The following is an 18,744-nucleotide window of genomic DNA, read 5'->3' as shown; positions in this document are numbered from 1 at the left end:
CCGCATTAACAACTGTAATTAAATCTCTAGCTTGCATCGGGCGGCACGGTGGCTCAGTGGGTAGCAGAGATGTTCACAAGTCACAAAATACGAGTCCGAGTCAAGTCACGAGTCTTCAGGCTAGAGTCCGAGTCAAGTCACGAGTCAATATAATAAACACAAAACATATATTGGAAATGTAGCGTAGAAATAAACAAATAATCTGTAAGTTCAGATAAACAACAACAGATTAGCGAGTGTATTTAGCCGTTTTACTTCGTGTCTTTACTTTCCTATTCATTGTGCAAATTAATGTAATTTCTGTAACAAGAAGGTTCCAGTTTAAAGCTTCAACTGATACATTTTGTTTTCACTGCAAAACAAAAATGCGCGATAAATCACGGCACAGCGGCCAAAATTCAAAACACAGCAAAAAAAACATAACCACTGCTTACCTGAGCTTCTGTTCTTCCAGATGCTATTAAATGTATAAGCCTGTGTCCTATTAGGAATAGAATCCGTTATTTTGTAAATGTGCTTATAATTAAAAACCTCCAAACTTTTCCCAGTTGTGAAGTAAAACACGAACTGGTTAGAAAGCTGATCAAGCGTTTCATTGACAATCATCTGTGTGCCGCAAACTGAATAAATGCAAATAACAGCATTTCTTACTAACAATTACAATCAGAAGGTCTGATTGGTTCAGTAAGCATTCTTTCAACCACTAGCGCCAATTCTGTAGGAGCGTTTCATTCACACCAGTTGTTTCTGTGAAGTGCACTACGTAGGGTATTCCACCATTTTAAGTGAGATATTTCAATCCAAAGGTAACGAAAATGTAACTTCAGGTAACTTCAAACTGTGTAGGGAGTAGGGAGCGACGCTTCATCACTACGCCAGAAGCTGGCTGAAACATTTACCCATTGTGTGCGTTACGGGTTAAGATGGCCGGAGTGTAATTAGAGAGCAGAATATTTATAATAATAAGTTTCCTCCCACAGTCCAAAGACGTGCAAGTGAGGTTAATTGGAGATACAAAATTGTCCATGACTGTGTTTGACGTTAAAGACTTAAACTGATGAAGCTTGTGTAATGAGTAACTACCGTTTCTGTCATGAATGTAACCAAAAGTGTAAAACATGACGTTAAAATCCTAATAAACAAACTCTACTTAGCATCAACCTCATCTAGCTAGCATTAATAGCATTTGCAAACATTTTTTAAAATAGTTTTTAGTGTAGTTAATGCACTGTCATGGAAATATTTATGGAAAAAGGAATTGTCTGGACATTGTTTTACCATGAAGCCCACTTTTATATAGTTAGCTTGTCATTGTAGCGCAAAAGTATTTGCCCCTGATTCATTCTGTTTTGCATATTTGCAGGATTGTATCATTTAAGATTGTTAAACAAAACATGATATTTCGCAAAGAGAAAACAGCACATTCTGTAAAGAAGAAAGTTATTTAGCACATTCAGAACGCTTGCAAGTCATGAAAGGAAGTCATAAAATACCCCCACTGTCAAAAGAAAAGCTCTAAAGATGTACAAAAACCTCAAGGCTCAGCTAGGGTCAGTGCTCGTGACTCCACAGTATTAAAGATTTAAGAGCAAAATGTAATTTATAGGAGAGTAGCTAAAAGTAGAAACCACTGCTAACCAAGAGAAACATCAGTGCTTGATCGCCTCTGGAAATGCAATCGGTTCATGTTTTAGTCATGTGACTCATAAAAAAACCTTGCCATTGAGATGCCACTGCTCTGTGTGCATGCCCACACAGATCTGATCTGGTGCAACACTGGAGATTTGTAGTGTTTACTGGAACAGCGGATCGTTCTTTTTTTTTTCTCTTTTGGCTGCTCCTGAATTAAACGGTCACCACAGCGGCACATTCTGGTCTGAATACCAGACTTACGCCAGATGCACTTCCTGATAAAACCCTCTTCATTTTATCTGGGCTTGGGACCAGCACTGAGGGAGCACTGACAAGTGAGCTGTGAGTATAACTGTGGAGGCAGGTTAAGCCCCATCACTGCCAGGTTGCTTCTGTTGGTCCTTTGAGCAAGGTTCTTAACCCACAATTGCTCAGACTGTATACTGTCACAGTACTGTAAGTCGGGCGGCACAGTGGCTAAGTGTGTAGCACTGTCGCCTCACAGCAAGAAGGTCCTGGGTTCGATCCCCAGGTGGCTGCTCCGGTTTCCTCCCACAGTCCAAAGATGTGCAAGTGAGGTGAATTGGAGATACTAAATCGTCCATGACTGTGTTTGATATAAACTTGTGAAATGATGAACCTTGTTTAACGAGTAACTACCGTTCCTGTCATGAATGTAACCAAAAGTGTAAGTGTAAGTCGCTTTGGATAAAGGCGTCTGATAAATGCCAAAAATGTAAATGTAAATGAGTGCACCTGCCTTTCCCACACATAGCCAATCATGCCTAGACACCCAACAGGCTGATGGCACTGCTGAGGTTTGAATCCCAGATCTCAGCGGTCATGAGCTAGCATATTTCACCGCTCCTTTCCGAGCGCCTGGATGAGTATGAAACGAGAAATGAGATATGAAATATAAAAATGAGAATTACCCATCAGTTTTTCCCAACCTTTTAGGTAAATCAGGTAAAAAAAACAGATAAATTAGACTCAATTTTAATAAATAAATCAAGATATCTCTATCTCTACTTCCTCGGCTGCTCCCGTTAGGGGTTGTTGGCGGATCGTGATCCGCATTATTGATTTGGCACAGTTTTTACGCTGGATGCCCCTCCTGACACGACCCTCCCTATTTATCCGGGCTTGGAATCGGCACTACAATGCACTGGTTTATGCATCCTAGCGGCTCTGTACCTATAGGACAATTCAGTCTCTCCTATTAGCCTGTTAGCTTGTTTTTGGACTGGATGAGGTCAGTTTTTTATAACTGATGAACTCAGGCAAAACAAAAGCAGAGAAATCCAACTAAATTGATCAATACAATTAAAATATGAAACCAACAAACAAACAACGTAGGACTTGGTGTGGCTAAATTTCTCCTTGCTGCCCTTTAGTCCCACAGGCACAGCCAGTTGTTTTGTGTGTGAGTGTCACCCAGCACACACAACATTACTATTTACATGTTTTGTGAACCAGCATTATTAAGAGAATGTTTGATTTGCTGATTCTGAAGCCATAAGTCTGTTTTTTGGAGAGTAAAACACTCCTGTTAATAATAATATTAATTATTAAAGCTGCTATGGACCCACCTCAGCTAATTAGGTGCAAGGGGGAATTATTTACACTGTCGAAATATTTTTTGGTATCATGTATTATTGTTAACATTTCAAACTGTGTTGACCGAGGTGTTAATGTGTGTGTTGTAGGGTGATTTTGGTCCTCCTGGGTTACCTGGACCAATTGGTCTTCCTGGACTGGGCATACAAGGAGAAAAGGTGCGGCCAAATTAATTACAGGTTTCATTTAGACTCATTCTCTCTGTTTTGAGTAAAGGAACAGAGAAGGATTCTGAATTCCTAAACTACAGATTGTTGTGTCAGACTGAGTCTGAGTGTTTTTAATCTATTTGTTTTATTTATGTATGTTTTAGGGAACTGAGGGGCCTCGTGGCCCCCCAGGAGTCAGGGGCCTACCAGGAGAAGGATTTCCGGGATCAAAGGTAAGGTAGTCTCATAGATTAGGATTAAAGTGGATCAGTAATGAGTACAGTAAATGTGTGATCGAGAAGTGAACATTAATGTGTCCATGTGTTGGGACAGGGTGATCAGGGGTTTCCAGGAGATGCTGGAACACCAGGAGTGACTGGAACAGGAGAACCAGGACCAAAGGTCATCAGGAATAACACAATTTTAACAACAATGAAATATTTGGTCTAGTTTTTTAAATTTCATGTAATTTTCGTGGTTTACCTCCTGCTCAGGGTTGTGGCGGGTCTAGTCACCCAGAATCTCTGGGGACAATGCAGTAACACGCTCCAGAAAGGACGGGAGAGCCGTGGCCATCCTCCCCCTGATTTCCCCCCAACATAGCCAATCATGTCTGTACAGTATGTAGACACTTGATCTTTGCCTCCCAGTGAGCAGCATTAGGCTAGCACAAATTACTGCTACGCCACCCAAGCTCCACAATTTGTGTATGAGTGGTGGAGGAATACAGAGAGTATAGAGTGCTCCCCCTTACATGTTAAAGGTCTCTGCAAGAATTCATTGCTACCTGGTGAAAAGAAGCGGTGGACAGCTTCACTGGGTCGGAGGAGACATGTGCTAGACTGCAGCCCTCCCCAACCAACGAGGGTTTCTTTCATGCAGTAGAATTGGAATACGGAATTAGAACTGGCAAGATCTAGAAGGGAACAAAGCAAACTATTCTAGGTGGTGCTCTTAGACTTCTTAACCCAACTTAAGTTCTAACTAGAATTAAATGTGTTTCTTCTCTGCAGGGTGAACCAGGAGCTCCAGGGTTCTCAGGATTACCTGGCTTACCTGGAGAGGACGGAGCTCCAGGAGAAAAGGTAACAAAATCTTAATGCATTTTGGCAACGATTTCTGGTCTTACACTTCCCTCAGCATATTTAAGAAAACCACACCACACCAGGACGGCCCTGTCTCTCTTTTTTAGCCCTGCTTTTCTCCAAGCTTTAAACTGTTCTGTTAGACGGTAAAATAGTTTCATGATGATAAAAAAATGAAAAATTTCAGTTTATTCCAAGGCTGTAGCTATGGGTTAAATATTGAAGGGGACCAAATCTACCTGGGGGGTGGGGGGAATGGGGTTTCCTGCTATCTAAACTGATGGGAACACTGATGGAAACTTACATTATGCAAACATAGTGAGTGGAATATGTTTATTTACCAAATACATCAGTATATTGGGGGGCTTGGTTTACAGTCTTGGTTTGAGCAGAGCTTGGTCACTGTGGTCTTCTTGGCACTATGTATTACATGTGCTGTGTATACATGTGTGTATTCAGGGCGAGCCCGGTTTTCCAGGTTTAAGAGGAGCAGAGGGAGTGCAGGGTGTTGGAGTACAAGGAGAAAAGGTACATTAACTCTTTAATAAAGGATAAAATTTCCATTAGCTCATATGGAACAGTGGTCCATTTGCCGAAGGATAACATGTAATTCAAGAACTACTTCAAAATTAGTCAGCCAATCAGTTAAATCAGCTGAAACATCAGCTGAAATTATTAAGTAAACGGGCTTAGAAGATACCATCCATGAAATGATTTAACCACAATTCCATACTGGTCAGAGTTGTAGGTAGTCTACTTGTACTTTCCCAGGAACCACAGAGCCCAAAGCAGTAACACACACCTGACAGGACCCCTAGTCCATTCTGGGGCCTCGGCTACCCCTCCCTCCCTCAGACATAGCCATTCGTGTCTGTATATACAGTAGAAGCCCCACCGGCATATAGCACCGCTGGGGATTAAAACCCTGGATCCTAGTGGTAGTGGATTGGCATAATTTACTGCTGTACCACCCAAGCGACTAACCTCTGTTTAACGTGAGTCAAATTCCTTTGTACATTTACTGTTTACTGTTAATATTAAACTTAATGAGCATCCAAGGGTAAAAGTGTTTTTTGGGACATACAACCTGGCAACCCTGACTAGTCTATACAGTATGTGAATGCAAAGGCTTTGAAAGGAAACCCTGTTCTTGTCCTGAAATGAGGACTGACTTGATCAGAAACATAACAATTTAGGAGCCTTATAGGTTCAAATCCATTTTTGTCAAATTAAAATGTGTCTGTTACCTGTGTGAACAGGGAGATCAGGGACAGAGGGGAATCCGTGGACTAGCTGGACCTCCAGGTGTATCTGGACCATCAGGACCAAAGGTGAGCATCGTTCAACAAATATGCAATGAGAGGCAGTCATGAAGGGGGGGGGGAGGGGTCACACTTTTCACATCACTGTAGATGGAACCTTTAGGTGTAAATGCGTCTGTAAATTTTTGACACACCGCTACGTGTTGGATGTTCAGTTGGTTGTTGTGGTATATAAACTGTATAGGATCAAACTAAACCATAGGGCAAAGTTTTTCATAACTAATTGTCATTTTTTTATCTCTGTGCAGGGTGAACCGGGAACACAGGGGCGTCTCGGCTTACCAGGACCTCCGGGTCGTTCCATACCTGGACCAAAGGTACAGAGCATTAGTAATACAGCACCCACTTTAACACCAGTCCAAAGTTTACATACAATGCATAAGATGCATAGTAATCACAAGAGTCATTTTAGCAACTGTTCTTTTTCTGTGACTGACTGTTCCAAAATTAATTCATGAAGTTCTTTCATAAGTATACAGACAGCAACTTAGTTGATTTATTTGGTGGGGTAGAAATTTCTTATGTAACCTCCTAAATTCTCAGCAGTAAATATGATTGACTACAGCTGGCAACTTCTCTGTGTCCTTGTAAATGGATGGATGGATGGATGGATGGATGGATGGATGGATGGATGGAGATAGATACTTGATTGATCCTTTGCAGAAAATGTCTTTGTTACAGCAGCTCACACCAGACAACAAACAACTTCTTGCATACATACAACATTCACTAACAGTATAAAACAAGCAGTAAAAATTTACAGTAAGATTCTATATACATGTACACACTTTTTAATGATGCATGCATAACATACAAAATGTAGGTATATATTATACATTATTATGAATTATTTTGAATTGTTATGAGTTGTTAAACAGTCTGATGTAGGGCTAGCTTGACTGTAATCAATAAACTGTGTCGCAAGCATTTCAGTCAGAAATCTTTTTGCCAAGGTCAAGAAAAACAACATATTGTAACCTTATGCAGAAAAGAAAACACAGTCAAGCAAGCATTACACTGTTGTGATCCTAGAGGCTGACATGCAAGAAAGGAGCTCTTCTGAAAGCATTTCTAGTTCATAGCCGTGTAAAGCTTGTTTGGCTGTGGACAGTGAGTGACACCTGTGTCATTCCATCATGGGGCCTTGGTCACGACCCCGACATAGCCAACCAAGTCTGTATGTAGACGCCCAACCGGCCGATAGCACCACTGGGGATTCGAACCCTGGATCCCATCCGTGATGGGCTGGTGTAATTTACCACTGCACCACCTGACTACCCTCACCAGTCTTCTCAAAGCTTCTAATGTATGGCAGACCCCTGAAAGAAACCTTTCAGTGTTACATCTGACTATTCTTCTTAGCACATGGTGGCAGATTGAGCTTGTCAAGGGACCACTGTTCCACGTTATTTGTACACATGATGCTCTTGGAATCTGACATTGCTTAAAATGTCCCTGAGAAATGACCATGTGAATTTAACATCGAGAAATGATAACAACCCCAAGACTCAGACTGCAACGATATACACATCCACGAGTCTGTAGATTCATACACAGAGTACAACCCCTGGCAAAAATTATGGAATCACCACTCTTGGAAGATGTTCTGTCAATTGTTTAATTTTGTAGAAAAAAAAAAAATCACAGACATGCCACAAAACTATCATTTTTCAAAATGTCAACCTTCTGGCATTAAGAAACAATAAAAAAAAGAAACAAATATAATAGTTGTGGTCAGTCACAATTGCTTTTTTTAGATCAAGTAGAGGAAAAAAATATGGAATCACTCAAATCTGAGGAAAAAATTATGGAATCACTCTGTAATTTGCAGTTTAAAAACAAAACATCTGCAGCAGATTAGATTTGCTAATTATTCTTCAGTTTAAAAAGAGTGCTTACACCTCGGAGAGCTGTTGCACAAAGCAGATTGTCATGAATCATGGTTCCAACACAAGATATGTCAGTTGAAACAAATGAGAGGATTATAAAACTCCTTCAAGAAGATAAATCATTGTGGAATGTCGCAAAAGATGTTGGTTGTTCCCAGTAAGCTGTGTTTAAAATCTGGACCAAGTACAAACAAAATGGGAAGGTTGTAAAAGGGAAGCACTGGTAGACCAAGTAAGACATCAAAGCATCAAGATAGAAAACTTAAAGCAATATGTCTTGAAAACAGAAAATGCACAACAAAACAAATGAGAAACAAGTGGCCGGAAAGTGGAGTCAATGTCTGTGACTGAACTGTAAGAAATCACCTAAAAGAAATGGGATTCACATACAGAAAAGCCAAACAAAAGCCATCATTAACACCTAAAAAGAAAAGAACAAGGTTAAAGTAGGCTAAAGAAAAGCAATCGTGGACTGTGGGTGACTGGATAAAAGTGATCTTCAGTGATGAATCGCGAATCTGCATTGGGCAAGGTGATGATGCTGGAACTTTTGTTTGGTGTCTGTCCAATGAAATTTATGAAGATAACTGCCTAAAGAAAACATGTTAATTTCCACAGTTGTTGATGATATGGGCCTGCATGTCGGGTAAAGGCACAGGGGAGATGGTCTTCAATAAATGCCAAAGTCCACATTGAAATTTTGGACGCTTTTCTTATTCCATCAGTTGAAAGGATGTTTGGTGATGATGACTTCATTTTTCAAGATGATAATGCATCTTGCCATAGGGCAAAGGACGTGAAAACTTTCCTTCAAGAAAACATATAATGTCAATGGCATGGCCTGCAAATAGTCCGGATCTCAATCCATTTAAAAATCTCTGGTGGAAATTTAAGAAAATGGTCAATGACAAGGTTCCAACCTGCAAAGCTGATCTGGCAACAGCAAGTGACAGTTGAAGGCAGATTGATGAAGAATACTGTTTGTCATTAGTTAACTCCATGCCTCAGAGAGTTTAAACCATTATAAAAGCCAGAGGTGGTGCAACAAAGTAATAATGGTGCAGTGTTTTCTAATGATTCCATAATTTTTTCCTCAGATTTGAGTGATTCCATATTTTTTTCCTCTACTTGATCTAAAAAAAAGCAATTGTGACTGACCACAACTATTATATTTGTTTCTTTTTTTATTGTTTCTTAATGCCAGAGGGTTGACAGTTTGAGAAATGATAGTTTTGTGGCATGTCTGTGATTTATTTTTTTTCTACAAAATTAAACAATTGAAAGAACATCTTCCAAGAGTGGTGATTCCATAATTTTTGCCAGGGGTTGTATAAACACTAGTGTGCACATCAGGTTTATATTTAAAAACCTACGCACTGAAAATGATGTCTTTGTTACAGGGGGATTCAGGTCCTTCAGGTCCACCAGGTCCTCTGGGTGAGACGGGATATGGACTTCCTGGACCGAAGGTAATTTAATGTTTAATGAACATTTGAGGTTCTGTAGGGGCCATCAAGTCAAGCAAAGCCTTAAACTGAGACATCCAGGCAAAACGTCATGTTGTTTTTGTTTAGCTTCATCCTTCTTTAATACAGGATAATACATGCAGAGAAAAAAAGTCTTACAACTCTTTATTGTTTCCTGTTTCTCAGGGTGATCGAGGAGATCCGGGTCCTCCTGGACCATTTGGCCCAAAAGGAGATGGTTACCCAGGCTCTCCAGTACATTACACCTCACAGCACCTTCTCTAAACTTTAGCAGTCTGATATGTGTCAGCAACTTGTTTCTTATTAATAACTGTTTGGCTTTTTTCACAGGGTCTTCCAGGGCTCACTGGCCTTACTGGAGATCCTGGTCCAGAAGGACTGGGCCTGCCAGGACCAAAGGTATTTCAACCTATTTACCAGTATATTTCTGTACATGCATTTTTGCAAGATGTTTACCAAGAAAGAGACATGTATGTATGTATGTTTATGTATTTTAGGGTGATATTGGATCCAGAGGGTTGCCAGGTCCACCAGGACCACCAGGAGAAGGAACACAGGGACCACCTGTATGCTACTTTGACATACAACCATCAAAACCATCAGATTACTGTTTGATTTCTATGTTTGACAACTTTTTTGTAAATCTTCAGGGTAACGGAGGAAGGCCAGGACCTCCGGGTTCATCAGGTCCACCTGGACAAGGGATACAAGGACCGAAGGTAACACACACAGAAGCACGTACACACATAGTAAGTGCACACTATCACAAAACAGTGGTGTAGCCAGCTCCCAAGGTATGAAACCAGAATAACCTTTGCCTTGTTCCTGGGAAACCTAAAGATGTGATGTATTTCCGGGAGTCCAAGAGAGTAAATTTCTATTTTTATCAAGGTGACAAAAGTCTCATTTGTCTGCTGGAGGTGCTCGACATAAATCTCATTTAAAGACTATTTTCTGGCACTCGGGTTCACTGCAGAGATCAAAGATGAAGATAAAGATACAGTTGGCTGTGTCTGCGGGAGGGTGGAGTGGATAGAGAAACAGCTCCCTGTGATGCTGCAACGGTGACTCCTGCTGTCTGATTCAGACACTGGCACATTTATATTCCACTTTGCACTCTTGCACCCCCTGCTGGTTTCCCAACCCTTGCCCCTTAAACTTTTTCAGGGATGTCAGGAATGTCCTATTAAGAGAGTACAAGTGCTAGATTGGCCCACCTGCAGTCCAGACCTGTATTCAACTGAAAATGTGTTTTTAATGGGGTATAATGGCTTTAGCCTGGTCTGGGTCATGGTAGGTCTAATTCATTGGGTGAAAAGCAGGAACCACTCAAGACAGGTTGCCAGTCAATCACAGGGCAAACACACACACACACACACAAACAGATAAAAACTGATCAGTGGAGATACAAGTCTGATTTTCCATGTTGTTTCAGGGTGAACTTGGTCCTCAGGGTTTTCTCGGGCAGAGAGGACCTGCTGGAGAAGGTCTGCCAGGGACAAAGGTCAGATTTCAGAGAATATCATGTCAAATGTACAAAATCAACAGAGCATACATTCATCTTGTTAAAAAAAAAGTTCCTCTAGATCTTTCTTTCTGTAATTTAGGGGGATCGAGGTGAGAGGGGTGAGAGAGGTATTAAAGGGCTTAAAGGTGACTTTGGAGATCCTGGACAAGCAGGTCAACCAGTAAGTACACCCTGGACATTCCACAATAAAGACCCGGTAACCTCTGGATTTATTAAGTTCATTTTAATGATATTCACAGTTGTAAGTACAACTAAATGAACAAATATATGTGGACACCTGGACAGAGCTTGTTAGACACCCCATATCAAAATTGTGGGCATTAACATTGAGCCAAACCCACACAGTTTGCTGTGTATGAGGGAGGGCTGGTCAAACAGGTTATCAGGTAAAAAAAGAAGCTGCCTGCGACTGCATGTGGACAGAGTGTCCGGATTCTTTAAGGTCAGAGCTGTTGGGGTGCAAGTGGCTGACAGATTGCAGTTGGAAATTGACCAAATTAGGAAGAAAGGGGGGGAGGGGGTTGCAAAAGAAAAAAGAAAGGGTGGAGACAGTAAACCAACAAGCTGCTCTAGTATTTAAATAGAGAGGTATTGTTAATGCAACTGAATATAAAGCACAGGCACTTTGACTATGTTTAATTATTTTGTGTTTCAGGGCAGACCGGGAATCAAAGGAGAAACAGGACTGACGGTGAGTATTATTTTTTATTATGTTATTTGGTAAAGCGCCTGATACCTGATGCTGGCTGATTGATGGCGCCTGCACAGAGATGAGAAAAGAGTGCTGTCAGGGTGTGTCTCTCCGTACACAACGCTGAGCTGCACTGCACTCGTCAAAGTGTAGGTGATAAGATGCATACGGCTGTTGCCCACGTTTTGGAGGGGGCGTGTGTAAGCCTCGTTCTCCTCAATCAGAGCAGGGATCGGCATTGGTGGAGAGAAAGCATGACGCAATCAGGCGATTGGACACGCTAAAAAGGGAGAAAAAGGGAGAAAATGCATAAAGAATATATATATATTAAAAAAAAAAGAAGAATCCTCTCTACTTAGGCAGCTGCCAATGTAGGCAGTAAGACAGCAAGGCAGCTCACTAGGTTTTTGAACACACCCACTATGTGCATAATTTTATTATGTTTTAATGATTGATTTTTGTTGGTTATTTTTCAGAGAGAAGACGTTATCAGAATAATTAGAGAGGTTTGTGGTACGGGCCTCCTGATTTCTACTCATTTCCATTTATTACACACATGATGTCTTTTATCTTTCATAATATATAGGCTAAAGTATTGGGACATCCCTTCTAATTTTTAAAGTCAAGTGTGTCAGTCTAAATAAATTTTTAGTAACTTCTGAAACATGTTTTACAATAACAATCTAATCTCTCCAGGTTGTGGGATTAAGTGTACGGAGCGCCCCATGGAGCTGGTGTTTGTGATCGACAGCTCCGAGAGCGTCGGCCCTGAGAACTTTGAGATCGTGAAGGACTTCGTAATGGCGCTGGTGGACCGAATGACCGTAGGTAACAGTGCCACCCGGGTCGGCCTAGTGCATTACAGCCTGGAAGCTCGGCTGGAGTTCGACCTCACCAGATACGCCACTAAACAAGACGTCAAACACGCTGTGCGTCGGATGACCTACGTGGGTGAGGGCACTCACACGGCCAAGGCCATCCACAAAGCTAGGGTGGAAGCCCTCCGCAGCGCCCGCCCTGGGGTCTCCAAGGTCATTGTTGTCATCACGGATGGACAGACGGACGAGCGTGAACCCCTGAAGCTGGAAACCGCTGTTAGAGATGCACATAATGCTAATGTGGAGATGTTCGCGCTGGGTATCGTGAACGCCAGCGATCCAGCACAGGCTGAATTTCTGCGAGAGCTCAACCTCATCGCATCAGATCCTGACAGCGAGCACGTGTTCCTGATCGATGACTTCAATACTCTCCCAGGTACAGTAGACCCTTGACTTACTAATGTAATTGCTTCCAAAGTCAAAATGTTCATTAGTTAAACCTATTTTTCCCATAAGAAATAATGTAAACAGAATTAATCCGTGCCAGACCTCCCAAACCCCCCCTTACCTAACCTTTCTAATGTCTTAAATGCTCTTTTTTGTTATAAATACAAGTAAATTTCCCTTAAATCTTAAATTATAGAATAGACATTCCTGTAATAAACAATAATGAACAACAATACACAGTAGTACTGTACATAAAACACACATCACATTTCAGTACAGTACGTGTGCTGTATCATACATCATAATACATTTCCTTCTTTTTATATAAAATGTATCTACCAGAAACAACAATAACTCTCATATTTCTCTATAATCTCCTTTATTTCAGTAGTGTTGTATTTTGTAGGTGTAATTGCATGAAAGAAAGAATACTTTACTCAGCGGACTTTCTTCCTCTCCCTCACTAAGTGTCTCCTCTGTCTGATACACAGTGACACCTACTGGCAGGAGTAATTATACAACACAACAACGTTTTGTCTGCAGCTTCTTTTTGGCCTTTTTAATATAGAATTTTACAAAATATACAGAAAACACAGAAAAAACACCGTCCGCTGTCCGAATGTTTCGCTTACTGTATATATATATATATATATATATATATATATATATAGAGAGAGAGAGAGAGAGAGAGAGAGAGAGAGAGACGGTTGGAGTGAACGTGTTTGTGACATCACATGTTTCGTGAATTTCAGTTTGTAATCCGAAATTTGTTCGTACGTTAAGTTGAAAAAGATCGTTCGTAACCCGAAATGTTCGTATGGTAAACATCTCAGACACTGGGTGTTTTCCCAGCTCTCAGACAAGGGTAATAAATTTGAGGTCAAAAGTTTACATACACGTTTTTTTTGTTTGTTTTTTTTGTTGTTTTTTTTCGAATCTACTTTTGGAACACAAATTCCTGTGGTGGAAAAACCCTTAATGAAATACCTCAGAGACCGGATTATGAGTAGAAAAGAGGTTTATTCTTGTCTGTACAGAAGTATCACTCTGACAAAGTCTCACATAGAAACTCGGTAAATGTGATAAGAAGAGAAGAAAATAATCACCGTTTATACTCTCATCAGTGATTTTGTAGGACAGTGGAAGATTCCACCAGTAACAGAGATTTCTTAGCTAAAACACAGGGACTGATTCAAAATAGCCAGAACTGGGTTTGACCTTTTTGTCATGTACAGCACTTTCCAGTAACATTTAATTGTTGCAGTATTCTTGGAATACTGGAATACGACTACCTGCAAACATGCCCTAAGCATATCTACACATCCTAAGTAGTAATTGATTATGTATTAATACTTCTAGTGTAAATTAACTTTTTTTCTCCCACACTTTTCCTTCATCAGCTCTGGAATCCAAACTAGTCAGTCGGTTATGTGAGGATGAGAACGGGGACCTTGTCGTCAACCGCATCAACGCCAACGGATACGGTAACCATGCCAACCGCATCAACAGCTTCCACAGTGGAATGGATGTCAGCACAAACCGCGTTATTACCTACAATGGATATCAGGAAGAAGACAGTAGGAACACTAGAACTCATACCAATATACACACCGGAACTCATTCAGGAACCCATACTGGAAGACACAGTGGAACCCAATCTGGTTCACACACCATAACATACAGTCATGGAGGCGGAAGAGGAGACAGCCTTCCCATGCCAACTATAGTGAGTATACTACACTGAGTGTGTGTGTGTGTGTGTGTGTGTGTAGCAGCTTCATTCCTGTCAGGGTGGCAGTGGGTCCAGCGCCACCTAGAAACACCTTCTAAAACCTGCACAAGGAGGATTGGATGCTCCAAATTACCTCTAGATGTGTAAAGTAAAGAAGGTGTGAATAGACCACTGAAGTCGTGCGTCATTCTGTAGTCCTCATTATGCCCATATTTGGAGACCGGGGTCTAAGCCCGATTTCTTATGGCAAAAATGAACGGGGTTTTCAAAAAATCGGCTTTAACGCATCCTGTGCTAAATAAACATGTTCAGAACCCTATAGGTTTTGTCCTATGTACATTTTTCTCCTGTACATCACTGGATCCTCTGAATTACGAGGTTGTTAAAGGGTCGTAATACTAATAATGCTACACTAAAGCTAATGCTACTGCGCATTAATTAGACGTCACTGAACTACAATGAGCAGCCTGCAATACCTCCAGTTTGGTGACTGCAACCAAAGGCGTAACACCCAACCATCCTCGCTTTCTACTTTAATGTAGCTAGCTACTAAAAATATAAACCAAAACTTGTGAATATCACTCCACTGTTACACTGGTGAATCGTGCTGCTTCGTGCGGTTATTTAAGTAATAGTTATTTAAGTAATTTTTAAAAAATAAATACAAATCAAATCAAATCAAATCACTTTATTGTCACGTCACATTAACACAGGTGTGAAAGGTGAGTGAAATGCTTAGGTGCTCAGTCCCTCACAGTTGCAATACACATTAATTACAAAAAATATACACATTAACTTACATAAAAACTAGCACCATTTGTTCAATATATACAGATATAAATTTAAGAGGCTTCCAGTCTAGTGACGTCAATTCAGTGCGCAGTAGCATTAGCTTACATGTAGCAATATTCATATTTTGACTCTTTAACGATAATTCAGAGGATCCAGTGATAATAGACGGAAGAATCTCCATAAAACAAAACGTAACAGCTTTGGAAAATTTTTTATGACTACAGGATGCGAGAGAGGCAATTTTCGAAATCTCCATTCATTTTTTTCCATTCAAAATTACTCTTAGACCCGGATTACCAAATATGAGCATAACAACATGGTGTGGCCTACAAAATGACAACATGACTTCAGTGGTCTATATGTATGCCCTCTGTTGGACTGGCACATTGCCCTCTGTGTGCTCTTTCTTGTGTTCAGTGCTTCCAGGTAGGCTCCAGACCCACCACCGACACTAAAAATAAATGAGTGAATGAATCAATTTAATATGATCCACTGCTATACGTTTAACCTACACTGTGCTCAAAAGTATTTGGACACCTGACCATGAGCTTGTTGGATGTCCCATTTATAAAAACGAATGCTATTACAACAGAGTGACAGCTATAACAACAGCCAATACTCCCATTACTTTGAATATGTCTGTGGGAATTTGTGCACATTCTGTCAAAAGTGAATTTATATGACTGGGGACTCAGTTGATGTTCCAAAGCTGTTCAGAGGAGCTGAGGTCAGGGCTCTGTGCAGGTCACTGGAGTTTCTTTAAAGCAAGCTTCTCCCCATGCCCCCATGTCATATATAGAGCTTTGTGCACAGGGGCACAGTCATGCTGGAACATGACATTCCCTAAACTGTTGCAAAAGTGGAAGCATACATTTCCTTGTACAATTTTCCTAAATAAATTTCCTGTGTAATTAATTTATCACACCTGTTTGAAATTGTTATGGCTTAAACACATGAATTCAAAAATTGAACAGATTGTGTCCCAATACTTTTGTTCAGATAGTGCACATTGTAGTAAAATGATTGGGCATAACCACTTTGGTTTTTGTTTGATGTTGTATAAGGGGGTCCCTGTGGACAGTGAGCGTACACACACCAGCCCGAAGCACAACACCAGTCATGTTTCATCACACAACAGAACATCTGCACACAGAAGACCTACAGCCGCACTACGACCTCCGTTACCTAAAGGTAAACAGCCACACAACTGCTACCATTTCTTAAATCGATGTGAAGGTGAATGTTTTATATCTGTCTGTGGTCAGAAACTGTTCCTCTGGACCCGCGCTGCGAGCTGACCCTGGATCAGGGGACGTGTCGGGATTATAGCATCCGCTGGTACTACGATCGTAATGCCAATGCCTGTGCTCAGTTCTGGTACGGAGGTTGTCAGGGCAATCACAATCGCTTTGACACGGAAGATGAGTGTAAGAAAACCTGCGTGGTGCCATGAACAGGTACGCACACACACACACACACACACACACACACACACAATCAGCTTTAGAATTACTGGTACCCATGGTAAAGAAGGGTGCAATATTTACTAAAAAAAAGTTCAATTACCAGTTTTAATTTAAGCTAATTTAACAAGAGCAATAGGTCATCCTTTTTTCCCTCTTTTTGCATCCTTTTTGCAGTTATTAGAAGGTTGCTGGTTCAAGCCCCACCACAGCCAGGTTGCTGCTGTTGGGCCCTTAAACAAAGCCTTTAACCCTCAATTGCTCAGATTGTATACTGTCACACTACTGTAAGTCATTTTGGATAAAGACATCTGCTAAATGCCGAAAATGTAAATGTCAATGTTCTGATTTGAATATACAGTACTTAATTCAGTGCAGTCTGGTGACCTCTGCTGGATGCATGACACACTCACTGGCCAAAATGGGCCTAAGGCTAGAACATGCCTGCCTACCAGTGCCATAAAAGGACAGTAAGAGTTGCTGTGGCACTGACCAGTGCCTGTTGAGCCCCTGACAAATTGAGTCCAGTCATGAAAAAAGCTTGATTTCTGCGTGGTATGTTTGAGATCTTGCTAGAGGACAATGATGCAATCCCTAAAAATAAACAAAGGAAATACAGTAGACCCCTGACTTACGAATTTAATTGGTTTCGAAGGGCTGTACTTAAGTCAAAATGTTCGTTAGTTAAACCTATTTTTTCCATAAGAAATCAAGTAAATAGAATTAATCCGTGCCAGACCTCCCAAACCCCCCTTACCTAACCTCTCTAATGTCTTAAATTGTCTTTTTTTGTTATAAATACAAGTAAATTTCCCTTAAATCTTAAATTATAGAATAGATAATACTGTAATAAACAATAATAAACAACCATACACAGTAGTACTGTACATAAAAACACATCGCATTTCAGTACAGTATGTGTGCTGTACCATACACCATAATACATTTCCTTCTTTTTATATAAAATGTATCTACCAGAAACAACAATAACTCTCATATTTCTCTATTATTTCTTCTTTATTTCAGTAGTGCTGAATTTTGTGGGTGTAATTACACGAAAGAAACAATACTTTACTCAGCGATTTCCTTCTTCTCTCTCACTCACTGTCCCCTCTGTCTGATACACAGTGACACCTACTGGCAGGAGTAATTATACAACAACAAACAGTAATAGATTCATTTTCTCACCACTGCGCTTTCTCTGTACATTCTTTGGGGATATTTTAAAATAGAATTTTACAAAATATAAAGAAAACACAGAAAAAACACCATCCGCTGTCCGAATGTTCGCTCACTGTGTGTATATATATATATATATATAGAGAGAGAGAGAGAGAGAGAGAGACTGTCGGAGTCAACGTGTTTGTGACATCACATGTTTCACGAATTTCTGTTCGTAATCCGAAATTTGTTCGTGCGTTAAATTGAAAAATATCATTCGTAACCCAAAATGTTCATATGGTAAACCGTTTGTAACTCAAGGGTCTACTGTATAGTGGATGGTACTAAAGTGTTCAATTAAGTAAAGATGCTTGAGCCTGGATGATCTGGAGAGATTGAAATTCTCTCTGGTTTGGGATTCTTCAGTCTTTAGCATTACAAGCAAAGACTTGATGATGTTATGTTGGCTAAGGGAGGTTGGACATGTATTAAATGCAAAGATGCCAAATAAGCTTGGCAGGGTGCTTGCAGTCAAACACACTGTCCAACCACTATGTAAGTTAAGACTGTTTGGTGCCACTGGGCTGGTTGGGGACTCAACAGGCACCACTGTCCAAGGGTGGGCTATTCCAGGTTGAAGATGAACAATAGGAGTGCAGTGATTGACACTAAAGAGCTCAATTACATTTTGTTTCATTGCGCCCTGAAAGATTCAACCTCACATGTTTAGCATTTTTGGCAGACACAGCTAATTTCCCAAATAAAAATCTGTTCCATTATAGAGTCCATGGTTCCACCTGTCTTAGCAAGCATGTTAAGGCATCTGGAAGAAAAAAATGGCACCAAAGTATTACAGCTCCTTCACAAATATGAGATGACACAGATTTCTTACTCCTGTTAATCATCTCTTTATTGTTTTCCAGGAGGATGA

The 18,744-nt window shown here is 40.6% G+C and overlaps 1 protein-coding gene across 1 annotated transcript in view; it reads left to right on the top strand.

The window, feature by feature from the left end:
• The window catches only part of col28a2b (collagen, type XXVIII, alpha 2b), a 40,248-nt gene extending 21,504 nt beyond the window's left edge, over positions 1–18,744 (top strand). The window contains 21 exon segments of the mRNA XM_062997133.1: positions 3,339–3,407; positions 3,563–3,631; positions 3,732–3,800; positions 4,412–4,483; positions 4,943–5,011; positions 5,743–5,814; positions 6,054–6,122; positions 9,095–9,163; positions 9,347–9,415; positions 9,512–9,580; positions 9,679–9,747; positions 9,832–9,900; positions 10,617–10,685; positions 10,789–10,869; positions 11,365–11,400; positions 11,877–11,913; positions 12,097–12,654; positions 14,066–14,391; positions 16,254–16,380; positions 16,455–16,646; positions 18,737–18,744. Coding sequence (XP_062853203.1) covers positions 3,339–3,407; positions 3,563–3,631; positions 3,732–3,800; positions 4,412–4,483; positions 4,943–5,011; positions 5,743–5,814; positions 6,054–6,122; positions 9,095–9,163; positions 9,347–9,415; positions 9,512–9,580; positions 9,679–9,747; positions 9,832–9,900; positions 10,617–10,685; positions 10,789–10,869; positions 11,365–11,400; positions 11,877–11,913; positions 12,097–12,654; positions 14,066–14,391; positions 16,254–16,380; positions 16,455–16,646; positions 18,737–18,744 — 2,268 coding nt within the window.

The sequence above is a fragment of the Trichomycterus rosablanca genome, chromosome 6, assembly GCF_030014385.1.
Source record: "Trichomycterus rosablanca isolate fTriRos1 chromosome 6, fTriRos1.hap1, whole genome shotgun sequence".
Lineage (NCBI taxonomy): Eukaryota > Metazoa > Chordata > Actinopteri > Siluriformes > Trichomycteridae > Trichomycterus > Trichomycterus rosablanca.
This window is presented reverse-complemented; position numbering and strand designations above follow the sequence as displayed.